This window comes from Suricata suricatta, chromosome 3 (genome assembly GCF_006229205.1).
Source record: "Suricata suricatta isolate VVHF042 chromosome 3, meerkat_22Aug2017_6uvM2_HiC, whole genome shotgun sequence".
In the NCBI taxonomy this organism is placed as follows: domain Eukaryota; kingdom Metazoa; phylum Chordata; class Mammalia; order Carnivora; family Herpestidae; genus Suricata; species Suricata suricatta.
In genome coordinates this window covers 10,110,300-10,132,035 of record NC_043702.1, presented here as the reverse complement: position 1 = coordinate 10,132,035, position 21,736 = coordinate 10,110,300, and the positions used below count along the sequence as shown (strand labels likewise).

General features: G+C 39.9%; 1 protein-coding gene across 3 annotated transcripts in view; it reads right to left on the bottom strand.

Annotated features, from left to right (window-relative positions):
• Positions 1–21,736, bottom strand: part of SPHKAP (SPHK1 interactor, AKAP domain containing) — a 157,602-nt gene that overhangs the window by 113,198 nt on the left and 22,668 nt on the right. For all 3 annotated transcript variants that reach the window (XM_029933661.1, XM_029933663.1, XM_029933664.1), the window contains exon 2: positions 9,528–9,633. In XM_029933661.1, the coding sequence (XP_029789521.1) occupies positions 9,528–9,633 (106 nt within the window). The remainder of the gene's footprint in view (positions 1–9,527; positions 9,634–21,736) is intronic.

The following is a 21,736-nucleotide window of genomic DNA, read 5'->3' as shown; positions in this document are numbered from 1 at the left end:
TTCAGTCCACTCGGTGTCGAAGACCCCAAATAAATGCTTTTGGTTGCTCAACAGCCTCTTCTTCTTGGTCAACGGTTATTTTGAAAGTGTCTGAAAATAAGGGAGCTGTTTAAGGTAGTAGAACAAAACAATCCTCCATTATCGAGGAGGAAGGTACCTAGAAAGGACCAGATCAGAGGCACAGTCAGTCAGGAAGGTTGAGAAGAAAATGGCAAGCAAGGGACCTGCAAATCATTCTCTACCTTTACTGTGGAAGGGGAAGGAGGGATTACTCCCAGATAAGAAAGAAGGCAACATTGTCAGACCACATCATAAGTATACTGAGGACTGGCCTCCAGATACACTGTATTTTCCTAGTGGGACAGTCCTTATTTATGGAGTGCTTTTAGCAGTGGGTACCTGCTTTAAACTTCCCTCCGATGAATAAACACGGAATATACTGATTTTAAGAGCCGGTGACAAGTGTCACATATGGATGTAACTATCTGAGTATAAAATGGAGATTTTCTTGAACAAAAGGGCTCTCTTCTTTGAAACTCATGTCCCTGTGTAAGTAATTTCGAGACCTGTGTATTGACCTCGGCCACATGCATCCTAATGTGGCAAGAAACAAATGACACAAAGCTTCAGTGACAGTTTTGGATGTCTTCCTGCTTTTCTCAGGCCACACAATTACACATATTCTGGAAACCACACTGTATTTCAATATAGTCACAGAACGGCATAAGAGCACAGAGGACAATTCGGAAATATCAAGCCATTCTTGTTTCCTTCTGTCACATCACACAGATGTCAGCTGGCTGAAGAATGCTTTGAAAGTCGATCAGAGCCTTTTCTGCATAAAAGTGATAACCGAGTTTGAGTCTCAAGTATAAAATGCAAGAGTTACAGAAACAGATACACTCAGGAAATGCAAATATAGTATAATTTATGAATGGTCAGCAATGTTTTAAACCGAATAAAATGAGACGTATAAATAGAGGACAGCTGATTGCTATTTAATTGCTATTTAGAAGCAGTATAATGCTGTGATGTTGATATGATCCGTGAGCAGGTTGTGGTTTTTAATGTTAGGAGAAGCAAAATATAAGAAAAACATGTATGTCGGAAAATATATGATACGCATAAAGGCCTGATTTTGGATTATTTTGCACAGGTTCGCAAAGTGTGGTTAGTGCAAAATTTGCTGTTGGTCAAAGGGACAGTGGATTCACTGGCCATGTATTTTGTGACGGTTGACGCATGCCTTTGGCCTTTGGCAATTATACGAAAGGGACAATTCTCATTTCTTGAGTCTTCTCCTATTTGAAAGAAGCTACTGAAGACATCTACTTTTCTTAAATGTTTTTAATGTTTTTTATTTATTTTTGAGAGATAGGGAGAGATAGCACGAGCAGGGGAGGGTCAGAGAGAGAGGGAGATACAGAATCTGAAGCAGGCTCCAGGCTCTGAGCTAACCGTCAGCACAGAGCCCAATACGGGGCTCGAACCCTCGCACCAAGAGATCATGGCCTGAGCCGAAGTCGGATGCTTAACTGACTGAGCCACTCAGGTGCCCCAAACATCTACCTTTTAATACATAAGCAGATGGCCATGGAATTTGCTAGGAGGGACACCTGCTTTTTGGATGCTCTCCATCCTGTACAGCCCTTCCATGAGACTTTCAGGGTGGGTCTAATTCTCAAAAGGCCTCCTAAATACAAGCACCCAAATGGGGGAGGGGGGCTCATTCTCAGGGATACGTGAGCCAAAGGGCCTGTTCAAATTTGTCTGAGCCATATCCTTCCTTCTTGCTCTGACACTGACAGAAGTGACAAGTGGGCGTTTCAATCAGAAGGGCAAGCCTGGTAAGGACACAGGAAAGGGGGAGCAGTTAAGGCTGGGAGAGGAGGGGAATGCAGTGTCTATTCCAGACTCCAAAGTCAAGAGGATGGCTTAGTTGGAAGACTGACAGCAAAGAGAGGAAGTGTTAAGGTGAGTGTTAGGGAGTGAGGATGGTGGGTCTTTTTTTAAACACCCAAATATAGAAAGGAAAAGACTTTTTATGCCAGATTAGATTTTTTTTATTTTTAAACTTCAGATGCTTCCATTTTTGTAGAGAGATATTTAATACATAATATAAAGGTTTGGGGGAATTTCAAGAATTCAGGGGGAAAAAAAGATCACTTCCCTGGTTCCCATCATGTAGCGTCACCCTCAATTCCACAAAATGTTCTAAGCTATTTTGGGTTTTCAGAGTCCTACTTTTTGCTTAAAAAAGAAAAGAAAGGCAATGCAGGACCCTTCCAGGAGTTCTTCACACATAGCTAAAAGGATGCTCAAGGAACGGAGCGGAAGAGGACAGAATAAGACTACAATGTTGGAATTGTAAGCACGTGGAACAATGGGGGGGCAGAGAAAGGGGGTGCGGAATCTGAATAGAAGTCTTCAAACACACTGATTTGGGAATAGGAAGCTGAATCACCTTCAAACTGCAACATAAGCCATAACTGAGAGTTTCACACGAAGTCTTCCACCTAGGATTACTGAATTGACATTTTCCAAAGGCATGAAGTGCCATGTAGTCGTGCCCGAAGCCACATCTCTGCATCTCAGCCTGGACCAGGCTCCTCTAGCACCAAGGGACATGCAGGATTCTGACCTGCTTTTGCTGAAGGCAGAGGAAATTAGTGCCACCAGAGCCCTCATTTTCTGTATTCTGGCCTCAGTGAACTGTGGCCTCTGAGATGTCACTGTGGTCAGAAGTTTCCTTAGGTGTTCAGTGAAGTGACCCCCCCCCCTCCCCGGGGGAACTTTGCGCCTGGCTCTGTAGATGGAACTGGGTGAAGCTGAATGCATGGGCTTCTTTTGCTACTTTGTCTCCAAGCTCTTCTTCCCAGTGAACTCAATGATATCACCATGTTGCGGCTTAAACGGACAGCAACCATGGGTCTGTTTAACTTTCACTCCTGATCTTGACTTCCCCACATGTCTCTCTCTCTCTGTATGCAGGTTTTGCCTCCCCTCTCCCTGCCCCCTGGGGCGCATCAAGATTCCAGTCTCTTTTTGCTCTAAGGATTTCTTTTTAGAACCCTTAAGTTCTGGGGCACTGGGTGGTTCAGTTGGTTGAGCATCTGACTTCGGCTCAGGTCATGATCCCACGGTTTGTGAGTTCGAGCCCCGCATCGGCATCTGTGCTGACAGCTCAGAGCCTGGAGCCTGCTTCAGATTCTGTGTCTCCTTTTCTCTCTGCATCTCCCCTGTTCACACTCTGTCTGTGTCTCTGTCTCTCAAAAGTAAATAAACATTAAAAAAAATTTAAAAAAAGAACTATTAAGTTCTGAAGCTTTCTTCCAATATCACTTTTAGTAAGACAACTCTGCATTTATTTTCTTTAAAATCCCCCTATTTCTTCAATGCTCTGATTGCTCCTGCAGAACGGTGATTAAACAGGATACCGAAGCCAGGCGACAAAATTGAGACAGGCCATTCTGGTATAAAGAGCTGGGTCTGAAGACCACTGCCAGGCTGCTTGATGAGAAGCATTTAAAACGCTGTGAGCACTATGTACTTCAGGGCAGAAAGCCTAGTACCTTTCTTCCACAGAAGGGTCAACATGCCCAATTATGCTGATTTTGTTTTTCATTGTATTTGCATATTTATATGTTTAAACCCTTCCTTCCTGTAAGAAATCAGCTTCTAGAAGCACAGAATATTAGAGCTGTGTTCTATCTTGTGCTTCCCAGAAGTACCACTGGGGCTTTCAGCCCAGAGCAATCCAATCCTCACAAATAAAAATGTCTTTGGCGACACAGATCCGATTCTGAGAAAGCCTCCCAATTTGCAAACCTGTGCCTGCACCCATTTAATGAATTGCTTTTGTTAATTACATGCTATCAAAATGAGATGAGCTTCAATGGAAGTGTATTTTACAGAATTAAATGACACGGCCCAGGACAACTATTCCATTAACTCTTCAGAGATTTCTACTCTGCTTTGACAGCATATTGGCAACAAATTTAAGTCAGCTTCAAGGAGGCCTGTCATAGCAGAAAATGCTCTTGAAGCTTCAAAGACATGATCAGTTATCATATGAAGATCCACCTCTCCCTCTGGGAACCTGAAGTGTTTTCCGTTTGTAGCCTTTGGTTAGTCTACGTTCCGTGTGGATTTAATTAACATATCATAAAAGGAGAAGGATACTTGGGGTGTTGATTTTTCCCCAACAATTCTTTCATCGCAGGAAACCTACATAAGAGGCTTGATTCCACTCTATCCCAAAGAGCAAATCTTCAGTCCAGGAAGTGAAGCCAGGATTGCAAATGTCCAGCTACTGTGGAAACGTGACATTGAGTGTAAGGCTTTCAAAGTGGAAGAAAATCCAGCAGAAATTTGACATAATGGGGGGACAGTGCATACTACCTCAGATTAGGTTTTAAATTCTATTTAAATAAATTCTGCCTTGTGGAAAGACAATTTATTTGGAATCAACTAATAGAGACTGACCATCAACTTTGTGCGCCAAGAACTTACACAAAACCTTTTTTGCATATAAACGTCACACCAAGCCCAGGACATCTGAATCAGAGAAGTTATGTCACTGACCTAAGATTACACAGTAGAAGGGAAATCTGGAATCTGACTCAGATCTTTAGATTCCAAGTCCAGCTTTGTTACTTGGGATCCTACTTCCCTCCTAGAGACAATGGATTTGTATTTATTATAAAAACAATATAAAGGCATTTCACTTAGTGTCTATTAGGTATCAAAGGATAACATTCTGGGGCGCCTGGGTGGTTCAGTCGGTAAAGAGTCCAACTTTGGCTGAGGTCATGATCTCACTGTTGGTGGGTTTAAGCCCCACATCAGGCTCTGTGCTGACAGCTCAGAGCCTGGAGCCTGCTTTGGAGTCTATGTTTCCCTCTTTCCTTTCCCTCCCCACTCATGCTGTCTCTGTCTCTCAAAACTAAATAAACATTAAATTTTTTTTTAAAAACGGTAACATTGATAACCACTTAGCTAACTTAATGGACATCTCTATGATTCAGTCTAATGATGATTTTATTTGTCTTGTAACAAGGATTGGTCCTATGAGAACGGGGAACATCGGGCAAGTTCTGTGTGAGATAAGATTCAGGAGGTACCATCGAGGGCTCTAGTGTTCATTGTCCACCAGCTACTCTTTGTCTCTCATTTTGCTCCTGCAATATTTTGAAATTCCATTATTTTATTTATTTAAAAACATTTTTTTGAAAAAAAAGTTTTGAAAAAAATTTATTTTTGAAAGAGACAGAGACAGAGAGTGAGAGAGAGAGAGCACAAGCCTGGGAAGGGCAGACAGAGAATCCAAAGCAGGCTCCAGGCTCAGAGCTGTGAGCACAGAGCCCGACACGGGGCTTGAACTCATGAACTGTGAGATCATGACCTGAGCTGAAGTCAGATGCTGACCAACTGAGCCCCCCCCAGGCACCCCGAAATGCCATCATTTTAAAGGCATTATTTTGGGGTATCACACTGCACACTTTAATGCTTTCCCAGGGTTTGGAGTTCAGTAAGTTATGGTGACAGAGAGGCCATCTCACACTCCAACTTGGATGGATTGGTAGTGTCTGGTTGGAGCTTCAAGATGAATAGAATTCTGAAGTCAAGTCCAAGTTCAATAAGCTGGATTATCAGTGCCAATTAAGGGAGGGGGTCAATTGCACTGGTTCAGCTATAGTCATAGTTAAGTAAAAAACAGATTTTATTTGTTACAACTGCATTAACCTACACAATGACTAACACCTTGGTGAGAATTTATTTGGTAACTTTCCCAGCATTTAGAGGAAGGGGAGAAGAAAGAGAAAGGATCCTTCTGAAGTTCAAGCTGGAATAACCATGTAACTTTCGTGCATCCCAGGGCACTTCTGAGAACAAAATGAGGTCTTTTAATGTGAGGATAATGTATGCAAACTATGACTGGGCAGTATCGTCATGTAAGCTCTGGGGAAAGGCAACTCCTTAAGGAGTTCCTCCTTCAAATAAGACCACCAAAATCATTTTTCTGATGCTCGTTTTTTTTCCCACAGCTGTGGCTTCCAGCAACTCTATTTCCTCAACAGCAAAGAGGAATGGAAGCAATTGCACATGGGTAGGATTCCTGCAACCCTTAGAGATTCGATGTGACACTCAGGAGATTCAGTCAATCTGCAATTTTTCTGAAGCTGATTGCCCAACTAATGCATTATCTTCTGGAGCCTTGTTTTATTTCTTCCACCAGTTAATTTAGCAATATGTCAGTTCTGATAAGAAGATTTGATGGGGAAGAAGATGAGGCTATTACCTAAAATCAGTTTGGGGAATTACCAATAGATTTCAATTATCCGTGGTACTCTTATTGAAGGCTGACGGACTGTGAACAGTGGTGATTCAGTTGGACAGCCTTGGTATTTCCATGATAACACTCTCCTTGTATTTTATGTCTCTTCAGACATACATGCATTTATAGATTCTCACTTACGTAGACCCATTGTCTGTGATTAACACGTTTTTTTTTTCCCAAATTGATCAATGATCAACTAAATCAGCTTGCAGTGATATATAATAATAAAATAAAAGCAGGAAATCATTCAATATTCAATGTCCTTTTATTGAGGACCTATAATCTAGATAAAAAATAGAAAACAATAGTGAGCTGCTCTTTGAAGGGAAGGGAAATAATTAGGGCCTAGATGGTATAAAGCATGTGGAATATTGGCTATTTAAACTGCCTTTAAATGCAATTATTATGTAAACTTAAGAGAATATTTAAAATGAAAGGCATGTATCACAACATTAGAAAAACATTCCAGGACACAAAGGGGTTGACTTCTCCTGCATTAATATGTAGCAACCCTACCTAAATTTGCTTGGCTATTCTCTTCACTCATTCAAATCCTGATCATATTTCAAAGTCTAAATTAAGATCTAATTCTCTTTCTGAAGATTATTGTCTTTTGTAGGTCCAGAGTCTCTGTTCTTAGCTATAAACTGTGTAGTTGCCTTACATAGTTATTTAACTTATGAATTACTTACCACTTGATTTTTCAATTGAGAAATTAATATTGTCTCCCAAACTGTAATAATAATAATTTTTTATCTGTAATAAAGATTTTTATTCTTTAATAAAATTTTTAATCTGTAATAAAGAAAAATTTTAATCTGTAGTAAAGGAAATTTCATATGGTTTCATATAGTTCTAGAGATGGTTGTGGAATGCATAGGATTATATTTAAAACTTTAAATTCTTGGGGTGCCTGGGTGGTTCAGTAGGTTAAGCACCCAACTGTTGATTTTGGCTCAGGTCATGCTCTCACAGTCGTGAGTCGGAGCCCTCTGTCAGGCTCAGCACTTACAGTGTAGAGCCTGGTTAGGATTCTCTCTCCCTCTCTCTCTGTCCCTCGCTGCTGGCACTCTCTCTCCCTCTCAAAAATAAACATTAAAAAAACCTTTAAATTCTATTTGTACATATATGTAATATATGTGATATATTACATATATTATATATACACATATAAACGTAGAATAAGTGATTGAATTTGGGTCTTAATTTTTTGAGCTGACATTCAGTTCCACAAAGCTCTATTCAGTACCTTCCAGACACTATCTATAAAAAATGAATGTAATGACCTCTTTTCCCAGAAAACAAGTGTAACTGAGATAACAAATCACAAGGCACATGGCACAACTCTCTCCACATGGTAATGTGTGCATTAAATTATTTTCTGGCACCACGTACTTATTGAGAAATTATTCTGTAGAGTAATGTTACTCATAAATAGTCTTTCTCTCGAGTGCTTACCGAGATGCCAGAGAGCGTTCTAAACATTTCACGTCTATTTACTCACCGATGCTCGCCTGTCACCTTTTATCTGATGAGCAAATTGAGGCATGACGGGCTCAGGCAATTTGCTCAAGATAACACAACTCGTAATGGCTGAACTGAGTGTCAAACTCAGGCAAACTGCTTTCAATCCTTAATTTAAATACCACATGGATGCTCATCAATAGAAATAGAGTTATTTAAAAATTAGAATAAATGAAAAATCATTTAGCCTTGGGAAATGGATAGCATCTGGTGAAGACTATAATTTTACAGAGTTGAATAGAACATACCCAGGGCTTGAAGACCTAGAGTTTAGCTCTCTTAGAAGTAACTCAAAGTCATTTTCAATGATAGTGTCTCAGTTTTCTGCATTAAAATGAAAATTTATAGTACTGACTCTTCTATAAGAATTGTATAAGAAGAAAAAGAATAATAGATCATACACATGATAATTAGAGTCTTTAGCTAATTAAACCAATTTATTTTTATATTTGGTTATGGATGTTTGCATGCAAATACTTTCATAAAATTATGTTTAATGCTACATTGCTATGATCAATATATGTTCTCTAACATAGATATGCATCATTTTTTGTTACTTGAAAACAATACAAACACCCCACACAAGCAGAGAATAAATAAGATTGTTTACCTGGGTATAGTAATCAATAAATCAATATGTATATATGCATGCATAAATAATATATATTCTATATAATATGTTTAGTAATAGAATTTGTCTTGATTTGTACTTAAAAGTGTTTTTTAGGATTTAACTTTTTTTTTTTGAGAGAAGGAGAGAGAATGAGAAGTGGAGGGGCAGAGAGAGAGGGACAGAGAGAATCATAAGCAGGCTCCACACTCAGCAATGAGCCTGATGGGGCGCTTGATCTCAGGACCCTGAGATCATGACCTGAGCCAAAATCAAGAGTCAGACACAACCGACAGAGCCACCTGATACCCCAATAATTTAACTTTAAAAAAACAATTAATGAAATAATCTAGTGTGACATCCTCTATGTCTGGATGAGGAGAAACACATACATCCTTCTTTGGAATTCTGCATTACATTGTGACAAAAGCTTTAGATGGGAACCTGGGCATTTTGCTTTAAGTTTCCAGGCCTTAAGTTGTGTTGGCTGGAAAAATGAAGTAGACAAATTTATGTTATTCAAATGACAACTTCCAGCAAATGTGCTTAAAGCAAGATTTGTTTATTAGGTCTGGAGTCTGTATTCTAGGAAACGCATTTCTGTTTCTCCTAATAAAATAAGCCAAGCACCGCTGCCTTCTCTTCCAGAAAATATCAAAAGGAGAACAGCCAGAATGTTTCTTAGATACAGACTTAGGTGCTCCATCTAAGAGGTGAGCCACTCAGAACCTGGGAGGAGTCTTCTGGAAGGACATCCAAGAAGCTGTTACCCATGGCCTGGTTTGGGAAAGGCACTGAGAAGAGGCCGAGGCTTTGGTGGAATGGCATCGAGGCTTAGAATATTCAAGTCACACTTTTCTGAACTGTTTGAGTTTTCTGGTCTTTTTTACGAATTATGTTTTTAACAGCATTAGAGGTTATCCAGGCAAGCAAACTGTGGGCCGCTCTCTTGTTCGTTTTTGCTGTTTTTCTCTGCTTTAGAAAAAAGTACTTGGAAAGTCAAACTACACTAGCGCTCAAGTTCAACTGGGGACACGTGCCAGGCAAGGTTACCTTCTTACACGCTGTGATGGAACTCCCCAGGCCGCCTCTCCAGCCTCCGCTGGCGCTGCCCTGCTGTGGCGCGGAAACCTCGCACATCAGTGGCGACTCCGAGTTGCTGTGTGTGCCCCAAAACACAAAAGAGAACACATCCCAGTGAGTCTCCTCCAGATTCAGAACAGAAGACACACAATAAGGCTTAACAAAACTCATCTTTCGGGCGGAGCTCAGCATTGCAAATGCTGCTGACCCTGACATCGCTTTGCGGGCTTCACTCCTGCAGTTGGTGGAGCCGCTGCGAGCTAGTCTATTGGGCACAGCAACCTGCAATCCAGTAACTCCCAGTGCCTCCAAGGTCATAGTGCATCTGCCTGACTTCCAGCACCGTTAGCTTTTCTTGAGCAAGCAGTTTTAAAATCCAGATTGGCGCGCTTAGGTGGCTCAGTCGGTTAAGATCCCGACTTCGGCCCAGGTCATGATCTCATGGTTTGTGGGTTCAAGCCCCGTGTTGGGCTCTGTGCTGACAGCTCAGAGCCTGGAGCCTGTTTCAGATTCTGTGTCTCCCTGTCTCTCTGCCCCTCCCCCACTCATGCTCTGTATCTGTATCAATTACAAATAAACATAAAAAAATTTAAAAAAAAAAATACCCAGATAATGCTTTGAATTCTGCTCAGAATTCAAAATTCAAAAACACTCATCTTATTTCTTAAAATGAATGACAAAATATAATTTTAATCAGGAGACAGGGCAGGACCACAAAAAGAACGTGGGCTTTAGAAAACGCACATCAGGGGCACCTGGGTGGCTCAGTTGGTTAAATGTCCAACTTGGCTCAGGTCATAATTTCACGGTTTTCTGAGTTTGAGTCCCGTGTTGAGCTCTGTGCTGACAGCTCAGAGCCTGGAGCCTGCTTCTGATTCTGTGTCTCCCTCTCTCTCTGCTCTTCCCCTGCTCTCACTCTGTCTCTCTCTTTATCTCTCTCAAAAATAAATAAATATTTAAAAAGAAAAGAAAATGAAATAATCTCTTTGCATCTCTGTGGTTGGGGTGTTAACTTCTTTGCCTCTAGAATTCTAGACTCTTCTCTTCCTCCCCCTATGTCTGATTGAAATTATTACCAATCCTGGTTTTTATGATACTCAAGGAAATTTTAAATTCAACCTAATTTAAATACAAAAAGCCCTCTGGATCCATGGGTATCTGAAGTCTACACATTTTATTTTTTGTTGTTCTTGACCACACAGAATATGTACAATTCATCAAAATACATTTTTTGCAATATGATCCAATAATTCTTTATGTAATTATCAGGCCAACATTTAAAAATTTTCTCCTAAAGGAGCACCAAATAGAAGATCAGTTAAACAATGCATTTCTAACTAATATATAACCCTCAGATTCAAGTGCTACATTAGTCCATTTTCATTACATTACAATTAAACATAAGCCAGAAATACATAAGCATAGTCTATTAGCATTTCCCGTAAATTGATACAAATGGCTCATTTTTTTAAATGACTGTTGATGGTGTATATAATGGATCATAGGCTTAGGTAAAAATTACATAGAATAATTCAAGAAAAATCTGTTTTGTTTTAAATCCTCACTCATTACTTTCTGTGTAATTGCCATCTTGAGGACTAGAATGAACTTAATTTAAAGGAAAAGATAGCACTCATGTTACCTTTCCTCACTGGGAAAAGACAGTGGAAGGAAGAAAGGAGGGTGGTGAGTGACTCCATATCCTTAGGGACTCTGCTGCCTTGCTTAGCTGGGTCTGTCCCTTCATTTATAAGTAACTATTGGGAGTGAAGTCTGTGGTCTTTTCTAGCTCTGGAAATCACTTGTAAGAAATCATGGAGAGTCCAAGCTCTCAGCCCTATTTTTACAGGTTTCTCACAACGGGGGGGGGGGGGGGGGGCAGGGGGCTATAACTTTTTAGCTGTCATTTAAGTGTGACCGTGCCTCACAGTTGGCTGTAGATGCCCTTCTGAATGCTTTCCTGGCCATAGAACAGTTCGAATTTTATCCAAATGCCAAATATTTATCATTGTTAGGTTCCAAAACCACTTCTATGTGGAAGTTAAGCCCATAGACCTAGCTAATTTTGATCTGTAATAGCTCATGAGTCAAGGAAATCACATTTTCCAATGTGAGGGCATCTCCTATTTCTCTTTAATGGGTTACCCTTAGGTGTATCAGGCTGAGAAGTAAGGTTGACACGGATCGGATAAAAAACAGGGTAGAAAAAGAGCTTCACCAATCTCTGATTGCTCTGGAGGGGAATGACATCAAACTTGCCGAGAGTTAGTTAGGTCCAAAGTAAGGCTTAATAGGAAAAAAAGATCACGCATGGAAATTCCTTGTTTCCCCACACAGCATGTCGAATATGCCTGCAAGTACAAGGTGCATATTAATTGAAAAAATTAATGTTTATTTATTTTTGAGAGACAGAGACAGAGAGTGAGTGGAGGAGGGGCACGCGCGCACGCACACAGAACCAGAAGCAGGCTCCATGCTTGGAGTTGTCAGCGCACAGCCTGACACAGGGCTCGAACCCACAAACCACAAGTACATGACCTGAGCCAAAGTTGGACGTTTCACCTACTGAGCCACCAAGGCAAGGCACATAGTAATTTTTATGCATAAAAACGTTTAAGAACTCCTGAGTTAGTCTAGAGGAAAAACAAAAATGACAAGTCTACCCACATATATCATGGTAAGAAAACCTGTCTCCCTTTAAGATTACTGTGAGATCCCAGTTGGAAATGAAGGGATGGAAGGTATGGAAGGACTTTGAAAGTGTTGATTGCCTGTAAGATTTTACTCCATCTGTTCCAATGCTAAGTCTGCATAACACGGATAAAGAAATGTATTTTAAATATATATGTATGTGTGTATATATATGTTTATTTGTTATTTTGAAAATTAAACAGGGCATTAGTCTCCCATTAGTGGGAGTAAAATCTATGCATTACCTGAAGACCGTGACACAGTTCCACTGTACCAATATTCAAAGTGAATGCATCTTATAGTCCCCAGGAACACATTATAAATCAATTTGATGACGCCTCACGTACAAAACTATACGTAGAGAGACTTCTCTTTTAAACCACGTGATGTGGGTGTGAATTCCCAGTAAGTGATGTTACACGCAGACCAATCTGCTTCCATGCCTTTGGGAGGGAGATGGGATTTTGAGAGTATTTGTGAAGATGTCGTCCCTGGATCTCCAGAGAAGCAGAGAAGCAGATCATTGGCTGCTAAGGGGTGAGGCAGAGAGAGCAACATGAAACTCATGCATTTATTAAAACGAGTTCAAGCTGACATTAAAAGAATGACTGTCAAGATACAGGACAGCCTTATAAGTGGCTCCTGATGGGGAAGGATACAAGGTCTTCCCTGGGACATTTTCTCTGATTTTGACAAATATTGACAATATTTATTAAGCACATCCTTTCGGGCTGGTCTCACACTGAAACTGCTAAATGTGTTTCAATGAGGAAGTAGATCAAGATGGAAAACAAGGTACAAAAGCAGAATTGGGAGCAATGACTTTAAAAATATGGAGGGCCGCCTGGGTGGCTCAGTCAGTTGAACATCTGACTTCAGCTCAGGTCATGATCTCAGGGTCAGTGTGTTCGAGCCCTGAGTCGGGCTCTGTGCTGACAGCTCAGAGCCTGGAGCCTGCTTCGGATTCTGTGTCTCCCTCTGTCTCTGGCTCTCCCCCGCTCACTCTCTGTCTCTGTCTCTCACAATAAAATAAAGACATAAAAAAAAATTTTTTTAATATTATGGGAAGAGAAGTAGGCTCCCTTACAGTAAATGTCATAGATGAATGAAGTGCTGAGTCGCCACCACAGTGCAGTCAGTAAGGATTGATGCAGTGTGACTGAGGAGGTCATCATCAGGAGTGAGAATGGCTTAGGGAATATTCGGTTATTTCTCCAGAGAGAGAGAGAAGTGTCCCGTTACTGGAAATCAAGTTGTCTATATGTCGCTATTCACAGTTTGGTCTGTGAATCAGTAGGTCTGAAATCGCTTAGGAGCTTATTAGATACCCAGGAATGCAAGTCCCTCCCTAGAAAAACTGAATCAGAATCTGCATTTTAACATTAAACTTGGGTGATTCATATGCCCATTAAAGTTTGAGAAGCATTTATCTGACATATTAAATTACATATCTATTCCCTTTTCCCCTTGAATCCTTGCACATAATGCACACCCTTCCCAGGCGCCCTCCTTCCTCCTGAATAATACCCACTCTATCCTTTGGGTCTTTTTTATAAATCACCTCTTGCACCCCAATCCCTCTACCAACATACCTCCAATGCCTCATGCACACACAAACACTCTCGCCATAGTCCCACCCATACCCTGACCCAAGAAGTGGGACAGACACTTTTCTTCTGTGTTCCAAGAGCACCCCCACCATGTCTTGCTACCAGGCTCATCAAATGGCATCTATTTTTGTGATGTTCGTCTGTCTCCCCACTTAGGTTGTAAATACTGAAAGAACAGAGACCCATTAGGACCTAGAACAGTGCCAGGCAGTGGTGGATGCTGAATTAGTACTTATTCATGGTATCTGCTCTGACCTTTCTGAGCTTCCTGCTTGACATCAAAAGATTATGCACAAAAGAGTATCCGAATCCAATGCTAAATTTTCTGTGGTGGGGACAGATGGTGGGATAAGCCGCTTCTGAGGGGATCATTTAAAGAATTTCCCAAGATAGTTCTAATGAAGAGGGATCCCGCTGCTATTGTTGCTCAAATGTCAAGTAAACACAGTGTAGAGTTAAAATAAATTTAGCAGATTCTAAATGGTAAGATTTGTTCTTATCTCCTCCCCACATACAGAATGTTTTCAGTAACATGTAGTAATAATTACCGTTCCTTTGATTGTCTCTACCCTATTAAGGATATTTACTCTTGAGCTTTATACTAAACCCTTTAATCTCGACCCTGGAAAAAAAAACCATAAAAGCTGGCATTCATCAGAGGAGATGTTTAGAAAGGATTTGGTTGGTCTCATTAAAATCAATTTAAAAACATACTACAACTAAGAATTCATAAGACTTAAAAAATACACCAGCACGTGGTTCAAAATGAAAGTGTGCTGGAGTGAGTGTCCTTATTTTACTTTTAGCCAAAGAGATAAAGTTTTACATGATGGTCAGAGGTTTAGGTAAGTCTTTCAAAAACTGATTTGTTTTAAAAACCACATGATATGTTAGTTTCTCTTACCTTCATCTTCTGGCCAATCTATTAACAAGGGCTCTCTTGCTGACCAAACTTTAATTAGGCTACTCTGAGCCTTCTTGTCAACTAGATCTTGACCTTGACCTGCAGCCCTACCCCTGGCCCATTGAGTGCAGTCTTAGCAAGGAATCCTGCTAAGTCAGTTTCGTGGAAATCCCTCCACCCTTGACATTTTTCCTCATCCCTCAGCCTTGATAGTTATGCCTTTGGTTGGCCTTTGGCAAGAATACTGTTAGGTCATTTTAGTAAGGATCCCCCTCCCTTCCATATCTAAATTTAGTAATTTTCTATTACTGACTTCCTTACTCTGCCCCTTGGTTATAAATCCCTATTTGTCCCTGTTTCATTTGGAGTTAAGCTTAGTTCTGTATTCATGTCTTTCTCCCCAACTGCAGTAGCTCAAATAAAATCTGCCTTGCATTTTTAGTAAGTGTTTGGTCCAAAAGTCTTTGTTTACAAAGTGTATTCTTACTCTGTATTCTTCCACTCTTTCTCTGGTTTTATTGCCTACGTAGGAAGGTTCGTTTTTCTTTCTTTTGTTCATTTTTCTTTTGCTTCTAGACCCATGTTTTTGTTTTCTGGTGTTGGAGACACCAGAACATGATTTTCTTATCATTTCATTCATACAAATTAAATATGTTACCAGTTCATTAGTGGCTGAAAGACCAACCAAGTGTTCATTAATTCTATAATCTTAGCAGAGGGAATAACTATCTAAATGTTGAAAATATTTAGAAACACTGTTCTATGTCCTGTTTCAATATTAAAAAACAACTGAGTAACTGTAGAATGGTGAATTTCAGACCTTCCCATACCCTGGACCAGTGACATAACAGTAAAAAGAGCAATAAAATTATAAAGTGGCCCTTCTTTTATTTTTCCAGATAAGAAAATTAAAAAAAAAATTCCTGCCTCTGCTCTGACCGTAATTCTTCAAATAAAAAATATTTTAACAATGTAACAAAAAAACTTTGGTAGATTATCTAAGAATGAAGAATACTTCTTTTTAGGAACAGATAGTTGACATACTTCACTATCATTTTTGCCCTCAGTTCAGTCAAAATGTTGTTGCAGACCTACGTTTGGGTACTAATAAATGGTAGTAAGCAGAATAAAAACAGGACATTCATTATTAACTATAAAACAAGTAGCACATTCTTAGCAGAAATAGTGGTTTCAAATTAGTAATACTCTAATCTAATCCTGATTATTAAAAAAAACGAAAACAGGGGCACCTGGGTGGCTCAGTTGGTTAAATGTCAACTCTTGAATTTGGCTCAGGTTAAGATCTTGCAGTTTGTCAGATCAAGCCCCACACCGGGCTTCACACTGATAGCACAAAACCTGCTTGGGATTCTGTCCCTCTCTCTCTCTCTCTCTTTCAAAATAAATAAATAAACTTAAAAACAAAACCAAAAAAGATACACTCATGATGATAGCATAGTTAATTCATTTAGGATACAATTTCTAAACACCAGTGGTTAGTAAGTTCTCTATTTTTCAGTACTAGTTGGGATGAAACCTTTTATCTTGAAAGATTATACTGAGAAGTATGCAATAGAGACTTTTTCATTCAATCCTCAAATCTATCAGATATGCCCAATGAAAGATCAACCTCCTCATATGTAGAGACTATGCAGAACTAGCAGATTATAGTAGAAGAGACAATCAGAGAGTAAACTTCTTTATATAAGAAAAGGGATAGGGGGGCCTGGGTGGCTAAGTCAGTTGAGTGTCTGACTTCTGCTCAGGTCATGATCTCACAGTTCATGGGTTCGAGCCCCGTGTGGGGCTCTGTGCTGACAGCTCAGAGCCTGGAGGCTGTTTCAGATTCTGTGTCCTTCTCTTGCTGCCCCTCTCCCTCTCATGCTTTGTCTCTCAAAAATAAGTAAATGTTAAAAAAATTAAAAAAAAGAAAAAGGATATAGTATGGAATACAGTGTTACTGGTATATATATATACATATATATATATATACACATATATATATATAATTACCAGTATACACACACACACACACACACACACACACACACACACACACACACACCATTTCCTGGGTGTCAAATATTGTGCCTTGCAAATTCATATTTACCTTGAAGAAAAGAGGTGATAGCAAATCATGTGCTCATGAACTTAATCATACTGTAGGGTTTATTATCTTCGGCCTGAAAAAGCTGTTTCACAATCTCAAGCTTCACCAAGACCCCAATAAATCATTTTAAAATTATATCTTCTTGTTCAGAAAAGAGAATCAAATGAGACAGCCTGATAGCTTAGCTCCTTTTTTTTTTTTTCCTTTTGCTAATGAGTGCTATCAGCAAAGTTTCAAGACATATTGAAGAGCCAAACTGACGCCATGACAGGCTTCAAATAAGCCTCAGAAACTAGAAGGCCTAAGTTTCTGTATCCCCAGGAGTGACTCAGCAGCGGCAGAAAGTAGAAACAACCCACACCCACCTATTGCCCCAGAGAGCACCACCCCTAGCCCGGGGCCAATCATAAAATGCCAGAAAGCTACCTGACATTCCCGCTACTTTTCAGGCCCGCTTAGTTATAAATTAGTCAATCACCCTCCGCCCGCGCCAACCCCTCCCGATGCGTCACCCAATCATCTTATAATCCCTGCCCTTCACCCCACCTTTCACCCCATCCCTTGCCCCCAGCTGTAATAAAAACCCTGCCTGACTGATGATCGGGGCTCTCAGCACGGATCCACTGCATTGGTGAGGTCTGAGAGACCGAGCTTAAGCCCGAATAAATGCCCTTTGCTTCTGCATATGTGACACGGACTCTCTGGTGGTCTTGGTTTTTGGGGACACTGTAATCTGGGCATAACAATATATCCTGCAAGTGGCGTTTGCTAATAGACTATCTTAATGCAAGGCAAAAAGAGCGCATCACAGCTGCTGAGCTAGTGTCTCAGAAATATGTATTTATATGCGAAGACTGTAAGATGCTTCCTATTGAAGTATTTATTGCTAAGTGCTTCGCTTCTAAAAAAGCATCTTAGGTGTGCAAGTGTTTGGGTGGTCAGAACACATGCTGCTGCATTCAGCCGCATCTAGGCTCTAGTTCAAGTTCATCCAGAATACACGTGAAAGTAACCACCTCAGCTCCCAGTATTTCTGTTCCTCCACCAAACCACCTGGACATTTGCTGTTATAAAATCTTCTCTGTTACTTGTAACAAAAATTACCATCATTTACTGCATGGTGAGTGCTTAGAACTCTAAGAAGTATTTTACATAATCTTTTAATTACACCCCTTTTATAGATGAGAAATCATCTCATCTAGAACATAACACAATTTAATATAATATAATCCAAGGTTATACTGCTATCAATAACTGATCTGAGATTTGACCTACTTCTCTCAGCACCAAACCATTTCTTTTCCCCTGTGATTGTTGATATTCCATCAAATCATCTGCCTCTATGACCATGACAGCTAAATGAGTCCTAATGCAGCCACAGCCCAGTGCTTTGGCATTTGAAAAACCCAGGTTCAGGTTTCTACTCTGCCACCTACTAGCTGGATGGAATTGGACACATTACTGAAACCTCTCTAAGACTTGGTTTTCTCATCTGTAAAATGCAGAGTAGAGTAGAAGCTTTGTCACAGAACTGTCCCAGTGGCTAAATGGGGTTATTTTCGTGGACCAGCAATGCAGTGTCCGTGTGATATTGAGCACTCAATATTAAGTTGAGAAATGATATCATATTAATCCCTGTAAGTTTTTTACTCTTAAGAGTCTCCCTGTTGGATTTTCAGCACATTTTTGATATTAAGTTAAATATAAACATATGCAGAACTTTTGACTAAATACATCAATACTTGTTACAGTGACATTTCTCTTTTCTGCTTTCAGACCTGGGTTTTGAAAATATATACTAAAAGATTTCCATGCTTAGGCTGACTCTTGACTATTATCATACGATTATAAAGTGAAGAATAATTAAGGCTTTAAAAAAAAAAAACAAGAAAACACAGAATTCATTCAATTAGTCCATGATACAAAAAGATGTGACTCACTCAGGCAATTTTAGATCTATCAACATGGGAAAATATCCAGGCAATTGAAGCAAAGCTATAAAGCTCCCAGAAGATAAGTCTGACATTGGTGAAAATCTGAATTGAAAGTGTTTCTAGAGAAAAGTATCTGTATTCCTAAAATGATACTTTAGCTAAAACAGATTAACAAGATTAGCTTCATAAAGGCATCAGATTACTTTTTCTAAGGTATTTTATAGACTTTCCTTCTGTGTTTCTGTTTGCCCTCTTAATTTGCTTGGGAAACCCTTTCTTCTGGAGATACTGGGGGTTTGGCCTCTGTGGGGCCCCTGCTTCAGTTCACAAACATCACATCATGAATATGAATGAAGGAACCAGTGCTAGAGGGGTGGGATCCTGACTTGAACCAAGCATGCTGGTCATTTATATTTAAAATCTGTTTTTCTAGGGCACCTGGGTGGCTCAGTCAGTTACAGACTGACTCTTGATTTAGGCTCAGGATATGATCCCAGGGTCATGCTAAGCATGGAGCCTGCTTAAGATTCTCTCTCTCTCCCTCTGCCTCCTCCTCCATGCTCTCTCTCTCTCTCTCAAATAAAAATAAATAAAATAAAATCAATAATATGAAAATGGTATAATGAAGTAAAAGGGGGTGAAATAGGGGAGATAAGAAATATGGCCATTTGTAGGAAAGTGGATGGACCTCGAGGGTGTCATGCTAAGCAAAATACGTCAGGCAGAGAAGGACAGATACCATATGTTTGCACTCATAGGTCTAACAGGGAACAGGAGAAACCTAATGGAGGACCAGGGAGAGGGGAAGAGGGAAAGAGAGTTGGGGAGAGAGAGGGACGCAAAACCTGAGAGACTATTGAATACTGAAAACGAACTGAGGGTTGAAGGGGAAGGGGGAGGGGAGAAAAGAGGTGGTGGTGATGGAGGAGGGCACTTGTGGGGAAGAGCACTGGGTGTTGTATGGAAACCAATTTGACAATAAACTATTTAAAAAAAAAGAAATAGGGGAGATAAGAAAATCAAGTGTATGTAAAAAACATTGACATGTACCATTCTGGTGTGTCTAGTGATTGTTGTGTGAAGTACAGATTTTAAGAGATGTTTGTGGATAAGTAAGTGAATGGAAGAATTTTGTTGATCTCTTAAATTAAGAACACTGATGTATTATTCTGTTGGTTAAAACAACGTGTGATACAATACATGTTGTTTCTGGGAGTATAAATTTACATCTAGGCCTGCTTTTCAGGATTCTTATCCATTCATGTCTGTCATCCAGGAATGCCCTTTACAGGAGTCTATTCTAGAAGACAGACACCAAAATAAAGTATGTACTGAATATTCAACTCAGTATTATTAATAGAAAAAGCTGAAAATAAATAATACATTCACCAGTAGATACACTGATGGATTTAGCATGCAGACATTAACATAATGTCCCTTCTCCAGCTCCCCCCGCCAAGAAAAAGTGACATGGGAAATGCTCTTCTGTTAAATGAATACAGTTAAACACAAAATTTTATTGTAGGACCCTAACGCCTGGACTCCATGTCATTTCTGGGACCTTATGTCCTCTCTCTCTCTCTCTCTCTGTCTCTGTCTCTCTCTGTCTCTCTCTCTCTCTGTCTCTCTCTCTCTCTGTCTCTCTCTCTTTCTCTCTCCACTTGTACTACTGTCTTAGTGGCTTCCCTAGCCTGGGGACCAGGCTCTTTGCTCAGAGACCTGCACACCTTACTTTATCACCTCCTTTAGCTCTTTCTCAAAGGCCCCTTCTGGATGAGGCTTCCCCTGGCCATTCTATTTACAAGACGTCCCTATGCCTGGCTTCTTGATCTTTCCTATCTGGCTCTATTTTTCTCAGTATCAGTATCATCTTCTAATATCCCACAGAATGTACTTATTTACTATTTATTATTTATCATGTTTATTACATAGTAATAATTATTATTATTAATTATCACATGTCTTTCCTTCCTGCCACCCCACCCCCCCACAGGCAATAAACTCCGTAAATGCAGGAATCTTTACTGATTTTTTTCATGATGCCATATCTGTGGAAATCACAATGCAGTAAACAGATGTTTACTTCTCAGCATTAATATGTGTCTGTTTCCATTTTAAGGCATATCTATATTTTATATTGAGTAAAAAGAGGTTTTACAGTCTAGCTGGTGTTCAGTTAAAGTTGCTGGAGTCTCTTTCCAGATTTGTTATTTAGTTCTTGAGGTGAAAAAGAACATCTGAGTCACTATTGAACCTCAGAAAATGCTCAGCACAGGGCCTGACAATTAGTCAGTGCTCGGTAAATAGGGTAGAGTTGATAAATGGTACCACCTAGAATCTTAGTGATTTGTCTTTAATCGTCAGATAAAAGTAAAGACAATCTCGTAGTTCTAACTTCATGCTTTTGTCTGGGACAGTCTACAATCCTAAAATACAATGTTAGGAAACTATCAGGGAGCTAGAAATAATTCATAGAAGCCATGAGGGAACGGTCACAGTTTGGTCAAGATGAAACTAATGTTATATCATAATTGCAATATTTGAAGCCACTACAATAAATGAAAGGATGTGACACAGCCACACATTATGCCAGATGAGAAGACTAGCAGTTAATATAAATAGGTCAGAACTGGAGAATTTCTTATGTCATGTGATATAGTGAAACTATTATTGTGTTGCAGAAGTCAGAAGATTTAAAATTGGGTCCCAGATGTCACTTTTACTGATTTCACCTTACAAAAGTTTGTTAATCTCCCTGAGCCTCAGTTTCTCCATCTGTCAAATGGGACCAATACTATTTACTCTTCTTGCTACTGAAGGGAGAAAATCTCAGCCAACACTAACAGGTACCCTTGGTTGCCATTCACTCTACCCCAGTCATTACGACAGGAGCTTTATTTTCATCACTTCATAGCCTCACAGTATCAAAA